We start from the raw sequence: 25,440 nt of genomic DNA, 5'->3' as shown, positions 1-25,440 counted from the left end.
AAACTTTGAAACTGATATTTCATACGACAACTTTATGCCCAGGTAGGCAGAAATGCCTCATACTGGACAGATTTATATTCTCTGCAGGTAAAACATAATCAATAGGATTTCTGAGTTGGAATTAATGCTAGATGTTGACTACTATTCTTTATTTAAACTGCCCCTCATTGACAATTGAGAATATAAATATTTTAATTAATCAATTTAGAACAGAAAATGGATAATGCTGTAAATGTGAATTTATTCAGGTCAGATAATATTTAATACGACATGTGATATCCGTCACACAAAATACTGAGCAAATAAGTTTCCATTTGGTTTCAGGACTGTGTTTCCCTCTTGAAGGGGCATCATTGCTGCAATGCAGAGATTGCTTCTAGATAGTAAAATGTGAGGCTGGATGAACACAGCAGGCCCAGCAGCATCTCAGGAGCACAAAAGCTGATGTTTCGGGCCTGGACCCTTCATCAGAGAGGGGGATGGGGTGAGGGTTCTGGAATAAATAGGGAGAGAGGGGGAGGCAGACCGAAGATGGAGAGAAAAGAAGATAGGTGGAGAGGAGAGTATAGGTGGGGAGGTAGGGAGGGGATAGGTCAGCCCAGGGAAGACGGACAGGTCAAGGAGGTGGGATGAGGTTAGTAGGTAGATGGGGGTGCGGCTTGGGGTGGGAGGAAGGGATGGGTGAAAGGAAGAACAGGTTAGGGAGGCAGAGACAGGTTGGACTGGTTTTGGGATGCAGTGGGTGGAGGGGAAAAGCTGGGCTGGTTGTGTGGTGCAGTGGGGGGAGGGGATGAATTGGGCTGGTTTAGGGATGCAGTTGGGGAAGGGGAGATTTTGAAACTGGTGAAGTCCACATTGATACCATTAGGCTGCAGGGTTCCCAGGCGGAATATGAGTTGCTGTTCCTGCAACCTTCGGGTGGCATCGTTGTGGCACTGAAGGAGGCGTGACCACCTCTTTGCTTCTAGATAGATTCAGTTGCTGGATGCCATGCTGAAGAAACTAAACCATTATACAGTTGCATTATGTCCTCGATGTTGTAGGTTTGTGCTTGATGGAGTTAAAACTTTCTAATAACATGTCATCTTCAAACTTCAAGTATACATAATCCTTAAAGAAGTATTTTGAATGGGTGGTGTCATTATTCTATCCTTGTTCCAGACCCTTCAACAGCCAAAGATTTTGATGTATGATGCTATGACTGTGATAATGGATCATGAACAGATCACTTTCATCATCTGATTGTAATATGTGAGACTCTCATGAACTGAAATGTTTTGTAAAGGTAAAATAACTGAATTTCAAAGGCTACAGCATGAGCCTAGCAGTGAATAGACAATAAGCAGTCTGACCTGAAATTCACCTTTTCACAGAAGAGACTGACATCAGCCCGGAATGCAGAAAGCTGCATCTCATGTTTGATTTAGACCTTTAAGTTCCACATATTTGAGGTAAAGACATCATCTGCAATTATGTAGCTTGCAGGCAATGAAACCAGACATGGGCTTATATAAATAAGATATATTTTGCTCTCTCAATCTGAACAAAACTGAGTGACAAAGTAAATTGGAAAAAAAAGTCCGAACACGCAGAAATCAAAAGTATCTACAATATTTATTGCTGCTGTTGATCCAACGCATAGGCTACCTACTGTGGCCTTGGGTTAAAACCTTATATCTCCAGGATGTCCAATGACTCTAAATCACTTCTTTCAAATCTTTTGTTTTTATGTGTGCTTAATGTTCCACCTTTCATATGGTATTCCTTAGAGTTGACTCATAAAATTGCTCTTATTTTGAACTCAAGAAAACCTGTACCTCCAACCTTATTGTTTCTGGTGAACTTGTTAACCTCATTTTAATTGAATAGAGAAATAGCTGTCTGTTGAAAAGAAATTCAAATATTCTTGTTATGACAGACTGAGCAATTTATACAGACAGAAGCCAAACGATCCTTCCTCAACTGGTAATAGCAATGAGTAACAGTTACACTTGCCCTACAAAAGCGTCATGAAATCTTTCATTTTTGTTCCTGTACTAAGAGCAATTTCACTTTTCTTGTTGAAATTCTTATAGATGTTGCCGCAGCTCATAGGCCCTTTACAAAATTAGATCATATAAAGGGAACACCTCTGAACTTTTGAGACCACGTAAGCATTGGCAACACAAAATTAGGGTCTAGGGTCTAGGCCCGAAACGTCAGCTTCTGTGCTCCTGAGATGCTGCTGGGCCTGCTGTGTTCATCCAGCCTCACAGTTCATTATCCTGGATTTTCCAGCATCTGCAGTTCCCATTATCACTAAGTAACTTCCTCTCCTGTTTTTTGAACAATACTGCCCATTGCCTGTTGTTAAATAATACTGTTATAGCTGGAGACTTGCCTTGCACATAATGCATGTTACCATCTAACATGCCAATGAATTCATGCAATTTGAAGACTCTGAAAGTCCTGGTTTGAGGATTGTAACTGAAACTTTGTAAATTAAAATCTTATCTTTGCATTTGTCTGTTCTCTCAAGTTTGTGAACAGTCAAAATTAACTAAACAAAAAATTAATTATAATTACTCAATCCCTTGCTAGATTAGGTTAGATACAAACAAAATAGAAAATGATCTCATTCATTTTCCTACGGTTTACCAGTTTGTTCTGCAAACTCCATTCAGTTGTATGGAAAGTACAACTTCACAACTTCTCCTTGCTACAGCAAGATAGTTGCAGGTAGTGGGAACTGAGAAGATAAATGGTCATGTTTATAATTCAGCCGTGTAAGTGAAGCTGGATGTTCAAGGGCACTGCAGGATTTTCTGGAGCATTAACAAGTGATTAAAAGGTAAAGCTGACTAATGTGCCAAGTTTACTTCAACCATAATTGGGTTAAGCTAGTCCTGTGTTCATAGAAAACTGGTTATGCTTTCTTTGTCAAATAGGTTGGTACATGGAACCTCAATACTCTTTATCAGAACCAATTTCACCAGATAAAACATTTTCTAATGTACTCCAACCAGTTTGATTGTGCCTTAAACTTTTTCCCTTTGTCATCAGGTGATGAAATCTCTGTTACCTCTTTTAAAGTCATCTGATACCATTGCAGTATGTGGGAAAAACTGCTCATTCATTTCTTAGATCAAAAAATTTTTGCTTTGATGAAATATTTTTGTGTTGATAAAATATTCCACTTTGTGGCTTGGTTGGACATGAGCAATTTAACTAAAATCCTACTCGAGTCTCCTTACTTTGAATTGAAAAACTGTGAATGCAATCTGCACATTCTGTGCTCCTGTGCAGCCTCATAATTTATCACATTATGAGTAAAACAATAGAATAATCTCACATTTACAGTACCTGGCCATTGGTCTTAAAATCCCATGGCACCTTGATGTGCATTTAAGGAGAAATAAAAATAAAACAGTTACGTATACAAATCTTAGTTTCTGGTGTTTGTGTCTTCTCAACTTAAAAAAAGGAGCAATCAGGCAGCCAGATGCTATAGTGAGCTTCATCAGAGGCTGATGAGCCTTTGACCTTAACAGAAGATGTTACGTACAGCAGTGAAGCTGTCTTGGTGCAGTTGTACAGATCTGAGGTGTAGTCATACCTGATTGTTCCGTGCAGCTTTGGTGTCCTTATCCCTGGACAACTATATTTGGCATGAAGGGGGTGCAATAGAGCTTCATGGGCATAATCCTTGGAATGTTGGGGTTACCTTGTGAGGAGAGATTAAAGAAACTGAGTTATATTGACTTTTGAAGAATTAATGGTGATCTCATCAAGCTTAGAATATTCTTACAGGGTGTGACAGGTGAACATAGATAAATTCCCTGGCAGCTGAGCCCAGGACCATTATCTCATTTTAAGGGGAAGCCACTTAAGACTGAAATGAGGAGCAATTTCTTCATTCAGAGTATGAATCCTGTAATGAATATTTGACATTTGAAGCTCAGTTATTAGCATGCTGAAGACAATGTGACATTTGGGACACTAATGACATCAAAGGGAAATGGGGATGGAGCTGGAAAGTATCATTGTTCATAGATAATTAGTGATGATCTAAATGGACGACAGGCTCAAAGTCTGATGGCTTAATCCTCACCCATTGTCAGTGGTGAGTTGAGATATGCAAGTTTTTCTTCCAGTTACAGCTTTACAATGCCCAAAGCACTTGAAAATTAGAGTAGTTACATTTTCAAGAAACACACACTCGAGAAACTGAATTCTTGTTTTGGCCTATGGTCTTTGATTAATCAGCCTTTAGTGAAGCTCGCTGAATATTGTATAGCAAGATTTTGCTGAGTTGACTATTCTGGGATGACTTGACTCTTTTTGTCATTTTATGTCGAGGTCAGTGCTAATTGGCCATGTGAGGTGTTACTTGTCTGTGACATTAATTGAGATTCCACCTGTCTATTCAGGTGCGTGATAGTACTTGACAAAGAGCATGGGATTCTTCAATGGCTTAGCCCACATTTATTCCTCAGCTTTGCTATGTTCAAATTGCTTGGTGTAACTTTTCATGAACTTTAATTTGTGCAGTGCCTTACGCCACTGCGTGTAGACCTTCCAATCACATTATGCTTTGTTTATTTAAAGTGTATAGCTTTATATGCCCTACAATTTAAGGAACATGAATCAACAGTGCCAATAAATACAATGTGTAACTAGGTAAAACAGTGTACTCTTGCAGAATGATTTGAGAATTACTTTGTAAGTAAACCGTGCTGTGAACAAAAGTACGCTGGCAATATGGAAGTGGAACAAAGTCTGTCAGTGTCTGTAAAAAGGTGGGTGAAGTTTTGGATTCAAGTCTGTTCTTAAATTGGCTTCCTTTTGCCTCTTCAGATGCTGAGGACCTGTTGGTTGTTTCCAAGATTTCTCTAGTTTTATCTTTTAAATGTAAATCATTACTTCCTCATAACTACAGGCCATTTAATCTTGTGTGGCTAATGCTTAGGAAGCTGAATTGGGGTGAGGGGGAGGAATTCTGCAGGCACTCAGAAGATGAGTTAATTGAATTGAACTGAATGTGATTAATAGCCAGCAAAGATTTGTAAAGGGCAGATCATGCTTGACTAATCTAATTGAATTTCTTGGAGTAGCAGAACAGGTTAATGAAGGGATTTACATGTGTTTATATGGTTTTTAACAAAATGTTTGACAAAATACTACTTATAAGGCATTTTAATAGAATTGAGGCTTATGGATTAGATAGGCCAGTGCACAAATGGGTAAGGAAAATTTGGCTTAAGGACAGAAAAAGGACAGTCCTGATTGATTATTCTTTCAGACTGGAGTTCCACAGGGGTGATGTGACCACTGATTTCTTTGTCTAATGTAAATTATTATGAGAGATTGTAAGGTGATGCACCTTGACAGAAGAGGTGGGAGAGACAAGATAGACTCACTAGCACAGTTCTAAAGAGCATGCAGGAACAGAGCGAGCTTAGGGGCGATGTGCATTGCTCTTTGAATATAATTATGTTCAGAGAGGAGCTAGCAAAGCATATGGGATAGTAGGAACTGTCGATGCTGGAGAATCTGAGATAACAAGGTGTAGAGCTGGATGAACACGGCAGGCCAAGCAGCATCAGAGGAGCAGGAAAGCTCGGTCTGGACCCTTCTTCAGAGATCAGAATTCAGAATTCTGAAGAAGAAATATCAGCCTTCCTGCTCCTCTGATGCTGCTTGGCCTGCCGTATTCATCCAGCTCTACACCTTGTTATCTCAAAGCATATGGGATCTTGGCTTCATAAATAAGAGCATGAATGCAAAAGCAGAGCAATTATAACAAACCTTATAAAGCCAAGGTTACATCGCAGATAGAGTTCAATATGGACACCACACTTCAGAAAAGATATGTGGATCTTTGAGTGGAAGCAAAGGTTTATGAGAAAGTCTCTGGAATGATGACGATTTTGGGTGTGGGGAGTGGAGTCAATGGGATGGGGGAGTGGGGCAAAGATTTGATAGGAATGTGCATTTATGATGCCCTTGAATAAAGCAGACCACTTGCTGATTGCAGAGGTGTTACAGTGTGAAAGGAGGCCATTTGTCCTCTTGTATATGCACCTGCTCTTCAATGAGCATCTACCTCGATGCCATTCTTCCAGCTTCTCTCCAAAACCTTGTGTATTGTTCTATTTTTAGATAGTCGTCATTTCCTTTGGATTGAACCTACCTCCACTGCGTTTTCTGGTTGTGCAATGTAAGCTGTGATCATTCACTGAAGAAATTTTTCCTCATAACTTTCTCCCTCTGTTCAGTAATTACATTAAAATCTGTGCCTTTTTGTTCTTGATCCTTTTGAGAGTGAGAACATTTTCTCCATATTTCCTTTGTCCACACCTCTTAGAGTTTGAATCTATGATGTATGTGTGTAACAGAAATACTTTCTGTATTATAAGTAGGGCATCAAAATATCTGTGAAACATAGTACATTGTTTACATTCAGATTATTTGTGTAATGTATAGCTTTGGACATGGATCCTCCTTCATTTCTGGAGCCTACCTGGTAGTTACTGTCTTCATTTCATAGTCTCACCAGCCCACTGTTTCTGATATTTATAGCCGTTTTATCTGAAAGTTGATTTTATTAATCCATATTCATTGTTCATGACCAATGATCCTTCAGTAGTGTAAGTAGGATGACATTGCCTCAAAGGCTCTACAATTAATCAAAGCTTGTAAAGTTTTACACTTGCATTTTAAAAATATTGCATTGCAGTTTTCATTGTTGCAATGCTTTCACAGCTTCAGCCACACTTGATATTTATAGCTGTGAGACACAAACTGTTGATGCCATCTGTCTCGTCATCTTTAGCACTTCATGATAAATTCTTGTGCTAGCATTCTGCATTTTGCATCTCAATGGTCTTTTACTTTATGTTCAGTATTCCTACTATCCTCCCAGTCTGCCGCAGAGCTGAACTCTTTTGTGAAGTCCAGAATGAGACACTGACCCAATTTCTGTGAATGTCATCTCTATGAAGAATGTTTGGGGATGTAGATGATGGAAAATGCAGCCCATTGTGATGGGACAAGGTCTAGGTCTACAGATGTAAGATCTTGGTCAAGAAGTGCTGGGGACATGAACTTATTTTCATACAGAGAATGATGATGATGTAGACCTCTGCCTGTTAGGATTCAGAAGCAATCTATGATTTTAAAAGAAAATCATATGTGCAGTTGAAAGAAATAAACTTGCAGGGTCGTGGAGATCATGCTGGGGAGTGGAACTGACTGGACTGCTCTGAGGATATCTACCATTGGCCAGATTGTTGCCATCTGTACCATGATGACTCTAAATATCTAAAACTTCTTGATCATTTTCTTCACTTAGTAAACCTTTTTTTTTCTTATGCATTTAGTAGCAGCAATGTTATTATGGTGTGTAACTCTCTTTATAATACTATAACAAAAGTTAGATTTTCTTACATGGGTCAAACTTGTGTACTTAGAACACAATCTGGCACACTTTTAGTAAAGTTGCTGAGTAAGTTACTCATTTTCCTTTTATTTTGGTTTGTGAATGTAAGGGTTGAAACCGCAAACACTGATTTTCAGTAACAATTGGAAACAAAACTGGCATGGTGTATACGATAACATTGAAGTGGATCTGCTCTACCTTTCACTATTAATTTCTAACGTTGAACTTCCATCAATCATTGGGCTTAATCGAGACTGCACGGTTAGCTTGCTTTTATTTGAAGAATGCAATAAGTATGAGAACAGCTGTGGGAGACCTTCCCGTTCTATTTTCTTGTACCGGGTTCATTCAGGTATCTAGCTGAATTAATGTATGCGCCATTAAGTTGCCAGTACTTACATGTCCGATGTTTTAGGAGATGAGCTTAAGATTTTAGTACAGGTAAATTAAAAATAAGATATTATATTAGTACATTGCATTTGAAAGTGAATTTAACTCACTGAAGCTCTGTTTCTCTAATTTTGCAAACGTCAACATGAAAATACTGATCCAATTGAAATACTTGCTGAAAACATAAGATTAGACATAGTGTATGTCCCATCAGTGAGCTTACAATTATTCCAATTATTTTCACAAAAATGTTGCTTTGGTATTGGAATATTTCCCTTGTGCTGTCTGGTCCAGCTTTAGAGATTGGCTTGAATTGTGTTTAGTGTTGCTGCTTTTCTTCTTAATGTGTAATTTTGACCCACTAGCTCTGCAGCAAGCAACTAAAAGCTGATCAGCTGTAATATGGATATTAAAGCAAAGGTATGTCATGGTACAAGATCTCCATCGAAGCAGATTTACAAATTTGAGTGGTGGGTAGAACAGAATCTGTTGGTTGAGGATAGCTCATTGTTTTGTGTTTTAATCTATTTGTGTTGTGCCAATCCTAAAATCTGGAATTAAGAGCCTAATGATGACCACACAACCATTGTCAACTGTCAGGAAAAATCCAACTGGCTCATCGCTGTTCTTTCTGGAAGGAAACTGCCATCCTTACCTGGTCAGGCCTACATGTGACTCCAGACCCACAGCAATGTGATTGACTCTTAACTGCTCTCTGGGAAATTAGGAATGGGCAATATATAATGGCCTGGCCAACAATGCCCTCAGCCTGTGATTGAATAAAGCAAAAAAAAATCAGTTGTTGATTTGAAAGCTGAGATTGATAGACCATAGTAATTGAAAGCTATTGAGGGACAGGGGAGCAGATGTGGGATTTTGGAGTTAGTTCATACATCAGCAGTGATTATTGTTGAATTCTGCCTCAAAGTGCTAAATGGCTTATTTTTGCTTCTGTTGTCTTCTTGTTTGAGACTCAATATTTTGAGATGATATTTCTGTCAATAATTTGAACATTTCCATTTAAACATCACTGAACTAGAATATGAAGCAAATAATTGAATTATGAGCAGCTATCTTCTTTGTGAAATTGAATGGGTATAGATATTAAGCTGTTACAGTTGGTTCAGCTTATCTACCTCCTAAATTGGTTGAACTGTATCAAAGGACACTTTCTATTGGATTGCACCCACCCAAAATGACTACGGTCATTTTTCCTGTAGCCAGAGGCTGACACATTAATTTGCTAACCATAAAGTTTGTGTTTTGATTTGAAGTGTATGGCTTGTGCACTTTTACCTAGGTTAAGGACAATAAGTAAGGGTATTGTTTTCGCTCGTGGTTCTAGCTGGGAACAGTTCCAGCGGCATACCTGAAAATATATACATTACAGATAGATGATACTCGTGAAAAAAATCTTATTTTCAGAATCTACTGACATGCTACTTCAAACAGTTACTTATTTTTCCTTCACTAGGATGATTGAGGAGTGTGGGAGAAGAGGAAAGACTATGGCTGAGAAGAGGCAGCTATTTATGGATATGAGTGAGTATCTTGTAATTCTAAAATAAAGTCACATGTGTATTGAAGGCATAGAGCTATATGTAATTCCTGTTAATACCTGAAAAATGATGTCATTGTTCAAATGGAGATGTAAAAGTAGATTATTTAAAAGCCTATTAAGCTATTGTACAGGAGTTGTATTGTTTTGCAGTGGACTGGCAGAATGGGCAGTTGGTATTGCTTCCGAACAGGTGAATTCTCCATTTACACTGCAGTATTTCCAGGAATAGAGAATGATTGTGAAAATTAGGTACGTGTTTATGCAGGATCACAAAAGGAGAGGAAATTAGTCTTGGCATGACATTATTATTGGGTTTTATATCTTTCTGTGGCCAATTCAAAAGAATGGAGAAATTACAGCTTGTCCCTTAGAATTTGGAGTGGTGTGCTGAATGGAAGCGAGCTGTTGCAGATTATACAGAAATGAGTTGTTTGGCCTAACCAGCCTGTTTTTCACTTTATCTCCCAAATATGCCCTGGACCTAATTCTAAATATACTTGTTTTCCCATACATCCACTGACCTTTTCTTTAACTGCCCATCCATTCTATTCTAGCATGTCGATGGCCTGTACAGCCATTGAATGTGCAATCCACAGTCTCGCAGCTCTGGGAAAATTAAAAATTATCATGCTTTCTGCTCTAATGATTGATTGATTTTGATTTTTGTTTTGGATTGATTGATTTTATTCTCACGTGTACCGAAATACAGTGAAAAGCTTTGTTTATGAGTGGTACAGGTACATCACAGCGAGCAAAGGATGTACAGCTGGAAGAAAGCTATCCCTGAACGTGTGCTTCTGCACCTTCTGCCTGATGGAAGAGGCTGTAGGAGATCATCACCAGGGTTTGATGGGTCTGTGATGATGTTGGTCGCCTTTCTGCGGCAGTGAGCTGTGCTTTCAGATTTAATTCTGAAATGATGTCCCCTTGGTTTAGATCCTTCAAGCTCTGGCATGTTGTCTTCAGTTTCCTCTTTTCTATCATGTCCTGGTTTGAAATATCCCTGTCATATTCAATAGTGGAGAAAGGAGACAGAACTACCTCAACTTTACTACTTGCCCTTTCTGTTTCTCAAACCAGGACAGCATCCAAATGAAGCTGTGCTGTACCATCTTTTAGTACATCAGCATTCTGCCTTGAGGTATTATAGCTGGATTCACCTTTCCTTCTCATCTTGTTTATCCTATAGTTCTGAGCTTTACTGCATTCAAAATGTAATTATGACTTTTAACCCAAAATGTATCACTTCATATTGGTTGAAATAGTTTCCATCTGCTTCATATTTGCTTATTCTATCATCATGCCCTTTTAATTTCCTTTTATCAGAATTATTCACAATGCTTCCTATTTAAATCACCTACAAATGTAGATACTAATTCCTGCAGCCCTGTATGCAAACTGTTGATGTGCACAGTAAACAAAGGGGTCCTGAACAAAACACTGCAGCACAATGGATTATGTGTTCAAACACTCTGGAAAACTGTCCTCAATTCCGATTCTCTGTCCTTTCCCTTGAATCTATTTTTATTTTAGTTTGCTCCCAAGTTCCATAAACTTTTAATCTTCTACACTGATATCCAGGGTGGTATCTTGTCTAATGCTTCATTAAATCCTGCTTGGCAGTGTTTTCCCCTAAATATTTCTGTCAATATCACCCTCCAGGAACTTCAGTGGATTGATCAAATATAATTCCTAGCACCAGAGAAAAGATATGGCATGAAAAGAGGCCATTGGCCCATCACATGTGTTTCCTTTAAGTTGTGCAGCCACTGGAAAGCTTTGTGCACATCTGTTGGCGTGCTCGTGCAAGGCTTCTGCCACGCGTGTGTTTTGAACTTTGACTGGGTCCTAATATGAAAACTTGGTCTAGCAATGTTGACCCTAGTTGCTAGTAAGCCGGTTGTTAAGCTGATTATTGACTCTCGACATCATTGAGAAACTACTGCCCAGTCATGGAATTATCTCACATCTAATGTTGGATACATACTTCTGAGTTTTGCAAGTTGGATACAGCAGTATCCTATAAAAACCAAAAGAACTGCGGATGCTGTAAACCGGGGACAAAAAGTTGCTGGAAAAGCTTCAGCAGGTCTGTGAAGGAGAAACCGTTACTGTTTTGGATCCGGTGACTCTTCCTCAGTACCCTGCTTGTTAATGCCAAAATGACTTGATACAGTCCATCAGTTCAAGGGACACATGGCGTACATAAATGGCACTGCATCAGCATTTAAATTCATAGGCCTGCTTATTCATAGGCTGAGCAACTTCATGGCTTGACAGCTGCATTCTGTTGGGGTGAAATTACGTATTGTTACTACTTAGTTTTTAAATTTTTTATTATTTAACCTATTTTTCTAATTGATCTGTTCTGATATATTGTTGCCTACCTCTAGAACAATTGAACCCAAGCTGCCTGGCCTAGGGTAGGGACACAATGACTATACAAACAAGAGGGCCTATAATCAGATCAGCTTTCAGTTCTGTTACAAAAACTTTGCCAACTTTCTAGTTTATTCATGAGTTCATAGCAAAAGATAGTTTTAGTAGATGTACTTATGGGTTGTGGGCCCAGCATGCTCCTGCTGTGCCAGTCTGATGACCTTTTGCTACTGCTTAGTTTTTTGAAACCTATTTTTCTAATCAACCTGTTCGGAGATGTTATTACATACTTATGGAGCAGGTGGGACTTGAAGCCAAGCCTCAGTCTTGAGGTAGGGATACCTCCACCGTACCACAAAAGGGCCCTTTAGAATGCTGATGGAGTGGAAGCTGTGCCCCTGCGTGGTCTAGAACCACCAACCTTTCAGTTAACACTAAACGCTCTGACCAGTTGTGCCGGGGGACACTTTTTTTAAAATGTAGGCCTCCCAGCCCAGAAGTAGGGACGCAAACACTGGGCCACAAGGGAGCCCATAATCAGATCAGCTTTCAGCTCCCTTAAGAAAACATTTCCCACTTTGCAATCTATTCAAAAATTCACGAAGAGTAGAGGATGGTTTTGATGCATCCACTTCTGGGTTATGGGCCCAGCGCACTCCCAGCATCCTTGTCATTCTGCCATCCTTCTACTGCTTAATAGCTGCATGAAATGATTAACTTCACCTGTTGCTCAAATCTTCAAGATAGTTGTTTCTTCCGGATAATTGCCAGTGGACAATCAGTAGAAAGTGGCAGCTTTAACCTGTTCATAAAATTTGACAATGTGTCTCTCTTTAGTCATACTTGTGACCATTGTTCCTGTTTTAATGTCCTTTTATGCTGCAATGCCATTTGTTGCATTGAAAAACTCCTTGAAGGAAAAATCAAGAAAAGTCTATAGATCCTAGAATTTTCAGTCAACATTTTATGTCACACGAAGTTACTACAGAAGATCTCATTGTGTTGGAGTGATCGGTGAACGAATAAATTTTAGTTTGTTTGCCTAAATAACAAATTTAATACTACAAGGATCAGTGTGATCTGTATAGGGTTTGGGGCTTGCTGTATTGAAGCCTAATGTTCTGGTGATACAAAGATTAGTTGGGAAGAAAGGTATGAAAATGATAGAGCCTGCAAAGAGATTTAAAGATGTTAGATGAGATAAAATTTGGTAAATGGTGTATGATTAGAGGTCTTCACTTTGACAGGAAGAATAATAAAGCAGGATATTTTTTGAATGGAGATGCAGAATGCTAAGGTAAAGAGGGCCTTGAATTTTGTGCAAGTGGGATGGAATATGAAAGTAGATTAGATGTGCTACAGCTTTATGGGGCATGGGTGAGACCACGCCCATGTTCCAGTTGGGGACTCATTGCTTCATGAGGAATTGGAAATAGTTTGGTAAAAGTTGACAAGACTGTCTCCAACAGATACAAGTGTTGCCTGTCCAACCTTTCCTTGGAAAAATCTGTCCAGTCCAGATCTCAGACCAGTAAATCTTCTCTAAACTGAATATTCTCTGCACGCCTTTTTAACCTTGCTACTTTGTTTTTCTGCAGTCCTCCAATGCTGTTTTCAGATTCTGGGTTCTTGTTACTTTTCAATACAAACCGGTAGTTCCACTGGTGCAATATTCCACCACTTAGATTTATGAAGAAGAGTTTAAGCTGTGTGCATTTACTTGGAAAATGCAGTTGAATGTTGTGTTCCAATCTGGCTGTAAGTCCGAGTCAGAGAGCTGCTCGCTGCATTTTGGTAGTTGGTCATTTCTCTGTGGAAGTGTTAACTGCAAGTTAGATGTTGAAGAAATGGGTACTCTGAGCTTCAATAACAATTCAAGTTTGGATCGGAAACTGGCTTGCTGAAAGAAGACAGAGGGTGGTAGTTGATGGGAAATGTTCATCCTGGAGACCAGTTACTAGTGGTATACCGCAAGGGTCGGTGTTGGGTCCACTGTTGTTTGTCATTTTTATAAATGACCTGGATGAGGGCGTAGAAGGGTGGGTTAGCAAATTTAAAGACGACACTAAGGTCCGCCGAGTTGTGGATAGTGACGAAGGATGCTGTAGGTTGCAGAGAGACATAGATAAGCTGCAGAGCTGAGCTGAGAGGTGGCAAATGGAGTTTAATGCAGACAAGTGTGAGGTGATGCACTTTGGTAGGAGTAACCGGAAGGCAAAGTACTGGGCTAATGGTAAGATTCTTAGTAGTGTAGATGAGCAGAGAGATCTCGGTGTCTATGTACACAGATACTTGAAAGTTGCCACCCAGGTTGACAGGGTTGTTAAGAAGGCATACAGTGTTTTAGCATTTATTAATAGAGGGATCAAGTTCCGGAACCAAGAGGTTATGGTGAAGCTGTACAAAATTCTGGTGCGGCCGCACTTGGAGTATTGTGTACAGTTCTGGTCACCGCATTATAAGAAGGACGTGGAAGCTTTGGAAAGGTTGCAGAGGAGATTTACTAGGATGTTGCCTGGTATGGAGGGAAGGTCTTATGAGGAAAGGCTGAGGGACTTGAGGCTGTTTTCATTAGAGAGAAGAAGGTTGAGAGGTGACTTAATTGAGACATATGAAATAATCAGAGGGTTAGATAGGGTGGATAGGGAGAGCCTTTTCCTAGGATGGTGACGGCGAGCACAAGGGGGCATCACTTTAAATTGAGGGGTGAAAGATATAGGACAGATGTCAGAGGTAGTTCCTTTACTCAGAGTAGTTAGGGAATGGAATGCTTTGCCTGCAATGGTAGTAGATTCGCCAGCTTTAGGTACATTTAAGTCGTCATTGGATAAGCATATGGACGTACATGGAATAGTGTAGGTTAGATGGGCTTGAGATTGGTATGACAGGTTGGCACAACATCGAGGGCTGAAGGGCCTGTACTGTGCTGTAATGTTCTATGTTCACATCTGCACTGGCTAAGGTATTAAAAATAAACAAACCAACCTTCCCATTCTGACTGGGCCAGGTAAAGACCTTAGCACATTTTAAATAGTTGAGGGTTACTGCTTCAATTACTAAACCAGGCACTGAATTTCAAATGTGAGGCTGGATGAACACAGCAGGCCCAGCAGCATCCCAAGAGCACAAAAGCTGACGTTTTGGGCCTAGACCCTTCATCAGAGAGGGGGATGGGGTGAGGGTTCTGGAATAAATAGGGAGAGGCGGGGGGGCGAACTGAAGATGGAGAGAAAAGAAGATAGGTGGAGAGGAGAGTATAGGTGGGGAGGTAAGGAGGGGACCTGGACCGACCTATCCCCTCCCTACCTCCCCACCTATACTCTCCTCTCCACCTATCTTCTTTTCTGTCCATCTTCGGTCTGCCTCCCCCTCTCTCCCTATTTATTCCAGTTCCCTCTCCCCATCCCCCTCTCTGATGAAGGGTCTAGGCCCGAAACGTCAGCTTTTGTGCTCCTGAGATGCTGCTGGGCCGGCTGTGTTCATCCAGCCTCACATTTTATTGTCTTGCTTTCTATTCTACTTGCTTTTACTTTTCTGATCAATCTGCTTTTTGGGACAGTGCCAAATGCCTAATGTAGCCATGTAGCCAACATCCGCTGAACTATTCTCAGCAATCCTCCTTGATTCCTTGGAAAATTCAACTACGTTAGTAAGGCATGACCCCTTCACAAACTGATGCTGCATAGAACTGATTAATCCATTCCTTTTAAATAATGGCACAGCGTCCATCCGCCTATCAAAATCTGTATTTGTTCGTTAGCCTGGCATTTTGTAATTTCATATTTCATAGAAAGTGCAAACATTTTACCAAACAAGAGTGTTGAATGTACTGATCTGTAATTAACATAAAATCAGAAATTGCTGGAGAAACTCAGCAGTTCTGGCAGCCTGTATGAAACAGTTAGTAATCCAGTATGATTCTTTGGAATTGAAGAGGGACAGAAATATAATGGAATTTATGCTCTAGGGGCTGGGAATGGGGGCACAGGGTGCATAGTCAATGGAACAGAGGGGAATATTAAGGAAAAATGAGAGGAAGATTGGAGTCCAAAAGAACAAAAGACAAGAGGAGTGTTAAGATTTGTAGAGAATATATAGAACGTAGGTCCAGAGAAGGTGTTACAAGGAGATTTTGTCAGCTGTAATTGAAAGCAAAAGCATGAAACCAAGTTACAGCAATGAAGAGAAACAAAGTACCAAAATGGAAGAGAGTGTTCTTGGTCTGAAGTTATTGAACTCAATGTTGAGTCCTGAAGGCTGCGAAGTGCCAAAACAGAATGAAATGATGTGCCTCCAACTTGCGTTGGGCTTTGCTGGAGAACTTCAGTAGGACATAGGACAGACATTTGAGCATGAGAGCAAGGTGTTGTAATGTAATGATGACTGACTGGAAGATCAGGGCCATGTTTACAGATTCGGCAAAGTTGTCGATTTGGATCCTGTTTGGAAAAGCCTGTCCATGTGAAAATGGGTATTACTGTGGCCACTGCGCATTTTTCCGGCATAATCCCATTTCGAATGGAAACTTCATGTATTTGAAATTTGTTTTATTTCATCATGTACTTGATCGTTGTGAATTTTATTTCAACCAAAATGATTGTCACAAATGAAGATCATTCCTGAGATGACTGATCAATTAAACTAATCAAGAGATTGGGTTCCAGTGCCAGAAATGGGGATTGAACACACAGCCTTCTGACAGGATTTGTGTTGTGTGACTTCTGACAAGTCTTTGAGGCACATGTTCAACTCTTTCAACTGACTTACCTTACTTACTCATTTTAGTTGTGGCTCAGGCAGTAACCAAAGAAAAATACCTTTCCAATAAGGTTCTTCTATGTTGGTACTTAGCTGCTCACAACCGTTAAGCTCTTTCCTGGACCTAGTTATGCTATTGATGCCATACGGATGATCAAAGTGGATCTTGCCCTTCCCATTGGAAGTTTCTTTTTATCCCTGACCACAGGTTGAAAGCCTGGTATTGTGCAGGGAAATGCAGCCCTCTGTTGCCAAGATTGGTGTATCTGCCTCTGACTATGCTTTCCGTGACGACCCACTACATCCCTCTTTGCTCCTGTCTGTTGAATTGCTTCCCGCAATGTGATGCCATGGTCAATTTACCCACCCAGCCATCAGCCCCTGGTCTGGTTCTTACAAACTTCAAGAACCTTGAATCAATTGAAAGAGCTGAGGCTTCTCCAGTTGGAGCTTCTCGATTTTCTTTACCTCTTTTAGTTGCATTCCTACCCTTGTCTCCGTGAGCCCAGACTGAATTCAAATTACCCAATATGTCCGGGCAGAGTTGACAATATCACTGGCCTAGTAACCCAGACAGCCAGATCTGAGGACACAGGGTCAGGTCCCACCATGACACATAGTCAAATTTGAACTCATCTGGAATTAAAGGCTCGTCTAATGGTCATCACATGACCATTATCGATTGTTGTAAATGCCCATCTGGTTCATTTCATGTTGTTTAACATAGAAACAGGAGTAGGCCATTCAGCCCCTCCAATCTCCCACCATCATTCAATGAGATCATGACTGATCAGTGGCCTAACACCACACGCCTATTTTTGGCCCATATCCCTTAATACCCTTGCTTAACAAAACGTTGTCTGTCTCAGATTTAAAGTTAACAACTGATCCAGCATCCACTGCTGCTTGTGGGAGGGAGTTCCAGCAATCTATCCTTTGTGTGTGGAAGTGCTTCTTAACATACCTTGCCTGGCTCTCATCCTTGGACAATGCCTGTAATTCTACTGTCCCAACCTGCAGAAATAGTCTATTTTTATCTATCCTGTGAATTCCTGTTAATATCCTGAAGACGCTGATCAGATCACACCTTACACTCCTCAGTTTTACAGAAAACAGGGCTAATATAAGACCATAGGACGATAAGACATAGGAGTGGAAGTAAGGCCATTCGGCCCATCAAGTCTACTCCGCCATTTAAATCATGGCTGATGGGCATTTCAACACCATTTCCCTGCACTCTCCCCGTAGCCCTTGATTCCTTCTGAGATCAAGAATTTGTCGATCTCTGCCTTGAAGGCGTCTAACGTCCCGGCCTCCACTGCACTCTGCGGCAATGAATTCCACAGGCCCACCACTCTCTGGCTGAAGAAATGTCGTCTCATTTCAGTTTTAAATTTACCCCCTCTAATTTTAAGGCTCTGCCCACGGGTCCTAGTCTCCCTGCCTAACGGAAACAACTTCCTAGCGTCCACCCCTTCTAAACCATACATTATCTTCTAAGTTTCTATTAGATCTCCCCCCAACCTTCTAAACTTTAATGAGTACAATCCCAGGATCCTTAGCTGTTCATCATACATTAAACCTACCATTCCAGAGATCATCTGTGTGAATCTTCGCTTGACATGCTTCAGGGCTAGTATGTCCTTCCTGAGGTGTGGGGCCCAAAATTGGACACAGTATTCTAAATGGGGCCTAACTAGAGCCTTATAAAGCCTCAGAAGCACATCGCTGCTTTTATATTCCAACCCTCTTGAGATAAACGACAACATTACATTTGCTTTCTTAATCACGGACTCTACCTGCAAGTTAATCTTCAGAGAATCCTGGACCAACACTCCCAGATCCCTTTGTACTTCTGCTTTATGAATTTTCTCACCGTTTAGAAAATAGTCCATGCCTGTATTCTTTTTTCCAAAGTGCAAAACCTCACATTTACTCACATTGAATTTCATCAGCCATTTCCTGGACCACTCTCCTAAACTGTCTAATATGTATATGTAATATGTATAATCTTTCCTCATAACTTTATCCCTGCAGGTCAGCTATTATCCTTGGAAACCTATTTTACATTCCCTCCAAGGCCAGGATATTCTTCCTGAGGTGTGGTGCTCAGATGTGTCATTTAGCATATTTGAATGTGTGACTTTCTGTGCTATTATCCAAGTGCTTTAAAGAGAGATACCAGCCATCCTTACCTGACTGGGTCTACATATCACTCCAAATCCACAGCAATGTGCTGTCTCTAACTGCCTTGTGAAATGGCCCCTCAGGCTATTGTTTTGGAGGAATTGGTGATGAGTATCATGTTGTCTCTGCCAGCAATACCTCCCCCTAACCACCAAAAACAAATAAGAAAATTTGAGTGGTATAAATGCCTCCTGGAGGAAAGCATCTGGGTAATGTTCTCCCTCCCCAGGTGTGAATCCCAAATTCCAGCTCATTGACTCAGAGCTGAAGTTCCTGCCGACATAGATACATACTGTAGATGTGGCTTCTCTGGACTCCACTGCATCCACCAGGTCTCATGTCATACAGCTGCAACATCTCATTTGCCCCGCTGTGTTCACTGTTTTATTTAACTCATGAAGTTTAGGAATGTCCCTCATAAATTATCTGTAGATGTATCAAGTGGTTTTCCTTGCAAAGCCATAGATTTAATGCAGTGCTCACATCTCTCTGGTACAGACTGAAGCTACTTCGCCCCCTGTCTTTTCAAGGGAGAGCAAAACCTCAAACACATTACATACTCTCCAAGATAACAAAGTGTGAAGCTGGATGAACACAGCAGGCCAAGCAGCATCTCAGACGCACAAAAATTGACGTTTCGGGCCTAGACACTCCTACCTGCTTCTCCGATCAGTGTTTCCAGTTTTCAGCTCTCAAACCCACTGCTGCCCCCTGGCTCCCTGTCTAAGTATTCTCCTTTCACATCGCAGGTCAGAATTGTACCTAATTCCCTCACTGGTCTAAAATCTCTCTTTCACCAAATTTCCAGGCTCTCCAGCCATTTCTGTCATTTTGTTTCAAGGTGTAAATATTCATCAGCTGCTACCTTCCTGTTTGTTTATTTTTTTATGTGTGATTGTCAGAGTGAATCCAGCAATTTAAACCCTTACACTGCCATGGCATTTAGCACTTTATCAGGCTTTGAGTCTATTGATGATTGACTTCTGTAGCTTATCTCAGTAAGTGTTTAACTGAGTTGGCCGTGTTGAGGTGTTAGGAAGAAAAAGGCAATCATTAAAAAGGTGGCATAGTCAATACAGATTTCAAACTTAGCTGAGCACGAGCGGGTGTTGCCTTTTCAAAGTGTTGTGCTTCAAAGTGTGAGATTTTTGTTTGAAAGTAAAACATGTGCCTGCCTCATCCTGCGAGTACAATGTAACCAGCCCAGCCTGTCTCTGCCTCCCTAACCTGTTCTTCCTCTCACCCATCCCTTCCTCCCACTTCAAGCCGCACCTCCATTTCCTACCTACTAACCTCATCCCACCTCCTTGACCTGTCCGTCTTCCCTGGACTGACCTATCCCCTCCCTACCTCCCCACCTATACTCTCCTCTCCACCTATCTTCTTTTCTCTCTATCTTCAGTCCGCCTCCCCCTCTCTCCCTATTTATTCCAGTTCCCTCTCCCCATACCCCTCTCTGAAGAAGGGTCTAGGCCCGAAACATCAACTTTTGTGCTCCTGAGATGCTGCTTGGCCTGCTGTGTTCATCCAGCCTCACATTTTATTATCTTGGATTCTCCAGCATCTGCAGTTCCCATTATCTCTAGTACAATGTAACCAGTCTGGCCCAAAGTGATTATTCCACTAAAGGCTGATTGAACATTGTTCTCATCTTTGAGTAACATTTATGTATGTGTCAATAGTATTAGTGGGTATTCATGTAGACCTATGCCTTTGTAACAAAAACAAAGTTGCTGGAAAAGCTCAGCAGGTCTGGCAGCATCTGTGGAGGAGAAAACAGAGTTAATCGGGTCGAGTGACCCTTCCTCAGAACAGGCCTTTGTAACTTTAAATAATGCTGAAAAGAGAAATTTTGTTATCTACACACCACTCTCTGTGTGAAGAAGTTGCCCCTTCAATCTGTCTCCTCTCACCTTCAACCTATGCCCTCCACTTTTCAATTCCCTATCCCTGGGAACGCATTCATCCTATCTCTGCCCCTCATGATTTTATACACCTCAATAAGGTCATTTCCTCATTCTCCTGCATTCCAAGAAATAAAGCCCGATCCTGGCCAACCTCTCCCTATAACTCAGGTCTACTAGTCCTGGCAACATCCTCATAAATCTTCTTTGTACACTTTCCAGTTGAACTATGTCCTTTCTACAACAGAGTGACCAAAACTGTACACAGCTCTCCTAGTGTGGCCTCATCAATGACGATGTAACTGTAACTTAATGTCTTAATGCCTCAACCGACGAAGACCAGCATGCTAAATGCCTTCTTCACCACCGTGTCTACCTGTGATACTGCTTTCAATGGACTATGTATCCGTACTCCTAGGTTCCTCTGTTCCCCGAAACTCCTCAGGACTTTACCATTTACTGTATAAGCCCTACTTTGGTTTGACTTTCCTAAGTACAACAGCATGCAGTTTCCCAGTTAGTTAGAGGGCGTGCTCACTGAACAGGCCTTCATGCGGTGAGCCAGAAAAAGGCCCTCCCCTCAGAAACAGCAACAGGCTTTTCAGGGAAGTGAGCGAGCAGGACTGTAAAGATGGAGGCACCTTCTCAACATTTTATTCTAGATTTCAAGTAAAAGTGACAAGCAACAACTGGGCCACCATTGTATAGCGATGAGGGTGTTTGGAGTATGGTAGATACCTTTCACAAAGTGGCATAAAGTGCGGTGGGTAGGGGAAAGCCTCCAAGTCTGCCTAGCCTCACCTCCCCAGTCTGCTATCAGGAGTCAGCCTTACAATGTCTCAGGGATGTCCTGCTATCCCCTCCACCCTGCCTTTGGGAAAATAGCCATGGGTGGTCAGGGAATTGGCATAGAGGCTGAACAGGAAGACGTCGGTGTCTGTGCCACTCATGTGTGCCCCACCACGGCTGAAACATATAGCTCCTTCTTTAGATCCAGAGAGAACTCACTCTGGAAGTTATCTCTTTTTTACCAAAAAAAACCAGATTTGCTTGTCGGATTATATTGAGGTGGTGTGGTATATGTTTTATAATTTTTGAATCATCAATATCATCTCTATCTAGTTCCAAATTTTGATATGATTAAATATTTTAATGATTCACCATCTACTGATTTACTTATTGAAGAGTGGAGCTATTTGTTAGTAGGATCCCTGTCTCCATGTAATTCAGAAATGGACGTGCAAAATGAGCAGAAGTAATGAGTTCTGTTAATGTTTCAAAACATTGATGATTTCACATCTGCTATGAATGGTGGAATGCAACAAAAGCCCCCGAGGCACAAATGACTGCTGACTTAATTCAACAGATCTGCTCTGGGTTTCGCTTAAGAATAGTCCATAACATGCAGAAGCAGAATTCGGCCATTCAGCCCATCGAGTATGCACCACATTTGATCATGGCTGATATGTTTCTCAACCCGATTCTCCTGCCTTCCCCGTGTAACCCTCGATCCCCCCTTATTAACGAATCACCATCCTGACTTGGAAATATATCACCAACTTTCACTGCCACTGGATCAAAATTCTGGAATTCCCTCCCGAAGGGCATTGTGGGTCCACCCACAGCATATGGGCTACAACGGTTTCAGAAGTCAGCTCACCACCACCTCCTCAAGGGCAACTAGGGACAGGCAATAAATGCTGGCCAGTCAGCGATGTCCATGTCCCACAAATGAACAAAAGAAAAAGAAGCTATCCATCTCAGTCTTAAATGCACTCAATGACTTGGTCCCACAGCCCTCTGTGGCAAAGAGTTCCACAGATTAACTACCCTTTGGCTGAAGAAATTCCTCCCATCCCACTTCAAAAGGGTCATCCCTTCACTCTGAGATTGTGCCCTCAGGTCCTAGTCTCTCCTACTCGTGGAAATATCTTCTGCATGTCCGTTCTATCCAGAGCTCTCAACATTCTGTAGGCTTTAATGAGATCTCTCCTCATTCTCCTATACTACAGACCCAGAATCCTCAACTGCGCCTGATATGACAAGCCTTTCATTCCCGGGATCATTCAGTCACCTGCATCAGTTGTTACCGTATGCTATTTGCTTTAGTTGCATTCACTCTCTGTACTCAAGGTGAAGGACATGAGCATTGCAAATCTTAGTTTTCTTTAAGTTACTCAGTGCCAGCATTAAGAATTCCCAGATAAGAATGAGTAGTGCCGGAATAAAATGCATCAGCCTGAACATTCATGATAAGAAACTCTGGATCTGGATGAACACAGCAGGCCAAGCAGCATCTTAGGAGCACAAAAGCTGACGTTTCAGGCCTAGACTCTTCATCAGAAACTGAACTACAACTGAACTGGAGAAATGGAGTGCTAACCATATTTGTTTTTGTGTCCCAAAGTTGAGTGACACTTTGGGAAGAGTACCATTTAAAGGTCATGGTTTTTTTTCTCTGATGAAGCATCTAATTTCCTCACCTCAAACTTGTGCTGATATTTCAGTGCACTGGAGCCAAGTAGTCATTTTGACATGACTGGGATTGACACTGTGTAAACAATATTCATCGAATATGTGAAACCAACGTTGAATCCCTTCATTGCATCTCTTTGTCAGGAAAACATCTATCATTCACTAACTGGATAGACAGACCAACATGAGGAGAGGTCACTTTGGATTTGGTGTTTGGCAATGAACCGGGCCAAGTGTTAGACCTGTTGGTAGGAGAGCATTTTGGCGATAGCGATCATAACTCTGTTACTTTTACAAAAGTCATGGAAAAGGATAGGCACATACAGCAGAGTAAGGTTTATAATTGGGGGAGGGGTAATTACAATTCTGTTAGGCAAGAACTGGGTAACATAGATTGGGAACAGATGCTGTCAGGGAAGTGCACTATTGAAATGTCGAGATTGTTTAAGGAATGCATACTGTGTGTGCTCGATATGTTTGTCTCCAGCAGGCAGGGCAGATGCGGTTGAGTGAGGGAGCCATGGTTCTCGAGAGAGGTCAAACGACTAGTTAAGAGGAAGAAGGAGGCTTGTGTAAAGTTTAGGAAACAAGGAACGGAAAAGGCTCGAGAGGAATGCAAGTTATCCAGGAAGGAGCTGAAGTAAGGGCTTAGGAGTGCTATAAGGGGGCATGAGAAGACCTTGGCAGATAGGATCAAGGAAAACCCCAAGGCTTTTTACACGTACATGAGGAATAAGAGAATGACCAGAGAAAGGGTAGGGCCGATCAAGGATTGTAAAGGGAATTTGTGCATGGAGCCTAAAGAAATAGGAGAGGTCCTTAATGAATACTTTTCTTGGGTATTCACAACTGAGAGGGAACTAATTGTAGAGGAGGACAGTGTGAAACAGGCGGTAGGCTGGAGGAGGTTGATGTTAGTAGGGAAGATGTACTAGGAATTTTGAAGAACTTGAAGATAGATATATCACCTGGGCCTGACGGGATTTATCCAAGAATTCTACGGGAAGCGAGAGAAGAGATTGCACGGCCTTTTCGTCCTCGCTGTCCACCTATTCTGGAAGATTGGAGAAGGGCAAACGTCATTCCCTTGTTCAAAAAAGGGAATAGGGATAACCCCAGAAATTACAGGCCATCAGTGGTGGGCAAATCATTGGAAAGGGCTCTGAGAGATAGGATTTATGATCACTTGGAAAGGCACAGCTTGATTTGTGATAGTCAGCATGGATTTGTGAGGGGTAGATCATGCCTCACAAGACTTATTGAATTCTTTGAAGAGATGACCAAACAGGTGGATAAAGATAGAGCAGTGGATGTGGTATACATGGATTAAAGTAAGGCATTTGAGAAGGTTCCCCATGGTAGGCTCATGCAGAAGGTAAGGAGGCATGGGATAGGAGGAAATGTGGCAGATTTGATACAGGATTGGCTCACCCTTGGAAGACAAAGGGTGGTATTGAATGGAAAATATTCAACATGATGCTCAGTTATGAGTGGTGTACCACAAGGATCTGTTCTGGGTCCTCTTCTATTTGTGATTTTTGTAAATGATTTGGGTGAAGGAGTAGAAGGATGGATTAGCAAGTTTGCGGATGATATGAAGGTGGGTCACATTGTGGACAGTGAGAAGGGCTGTTCTAGGTTACAGAGGGACGATAGGATGCACAGCTGGGCTGAGAAGTGGCAGATGCAGTTTAACCCTGAAAAGTGTGAGGTGATTCATTTTGGAAGGACAAACTTGAAAGCAGAATACAGGGTTAACAGAAAGAGTGGAGGAGCAGAGGGATCTCTCGGTTCATGTCCACAATTCCCTGAAAGCTGCCACCAGGTGAATAGAGTTGTTAAGAAGGCGTATAGAATCCTTCCAGTGTGGAAACAGGCCCTTCGGCCCAACAAGTCCAGACCGACCCTCACAGCATGCCACCCAGACCCATCCCCATATAACCGACCTAATCTACTCATCCCTGAACACTCTGGATAATTTAGCATGGCCAATCCACTGAGCCTGCACATCTTTGGACTGTGGGAAGAAACCGGAGCACTCAGAGGAAACCCACGCAGGCACAGGAAGAATGTGCAAACTCCCCACAGATAGTCTCCCAAGGGTGAAATCAAACCACTTGAGCTTGATGACTGTAGGAAAAACCCTAGCCTGGAGTAAATATTGCTTTACAGGAGGGATATATTAATCATTTGGACGTGCTATCATTGAGGCAATAGTTGCGTATTCTAATATAATTCCTTGGTCAATACTGAATGTTATTAAATGTTTAAATTCTTTGGTTCCATTCAGTAACTATAATTACATCATGCCAGTGACATAATCTGTGTGCCACCTATTTGTGTGGTACTTCTTGTACTTGGTGAAA

At 41.4% G+C, this 25,440-nt stretch overlaps 1 protein-coding gene across 12 annotated transcripts in view; it reads left to right on the top strand.

Annotated features, from left to right (window-relative positions):
- The window catches only part of dtnba (dystrobrevin, beta a), a 537,031-nt gene that overhangs the window by 64,813 nt on the left and 446,778 nt on the right, over positions 1–25,440 (top strand). For all 12 annotated transcript variants that reach the window (XM_048530760.2, XM_048530769.2, XM_048530766.2 and 9 more), the window contains one exon: positions 9,285–9,352. In XM_048530760.2, coding sequence (XP_048386717.1) covers positions 9,286–9,352 — 67 coding nt within the window. In that variant the 5' untranslated portion in view covers position 9,285. The remainder of the gene's footprint in view (positions 1–9,284; positions 9,353–25,440) is intronic.

This window comes from Stegostoma tigrinum, chromosome 4 (assembly GCF_030684315.1).
Source record: "Stegostoma tigrinum isolate sSteTig4 chromosome 4, sSteTig4.hap1, whole genome shotgun sequence".
NCBI classification, from domain to species: Eukaryota; Metazoa; Chordata; class Chondrichthyes; order Orectolobiformes; family Stegostomatidae; genus Stegostoma; species Stegostoma tigrinum.
This window is presented reverse-complemented; position numbering and strand designations above follow the sequence as displayed.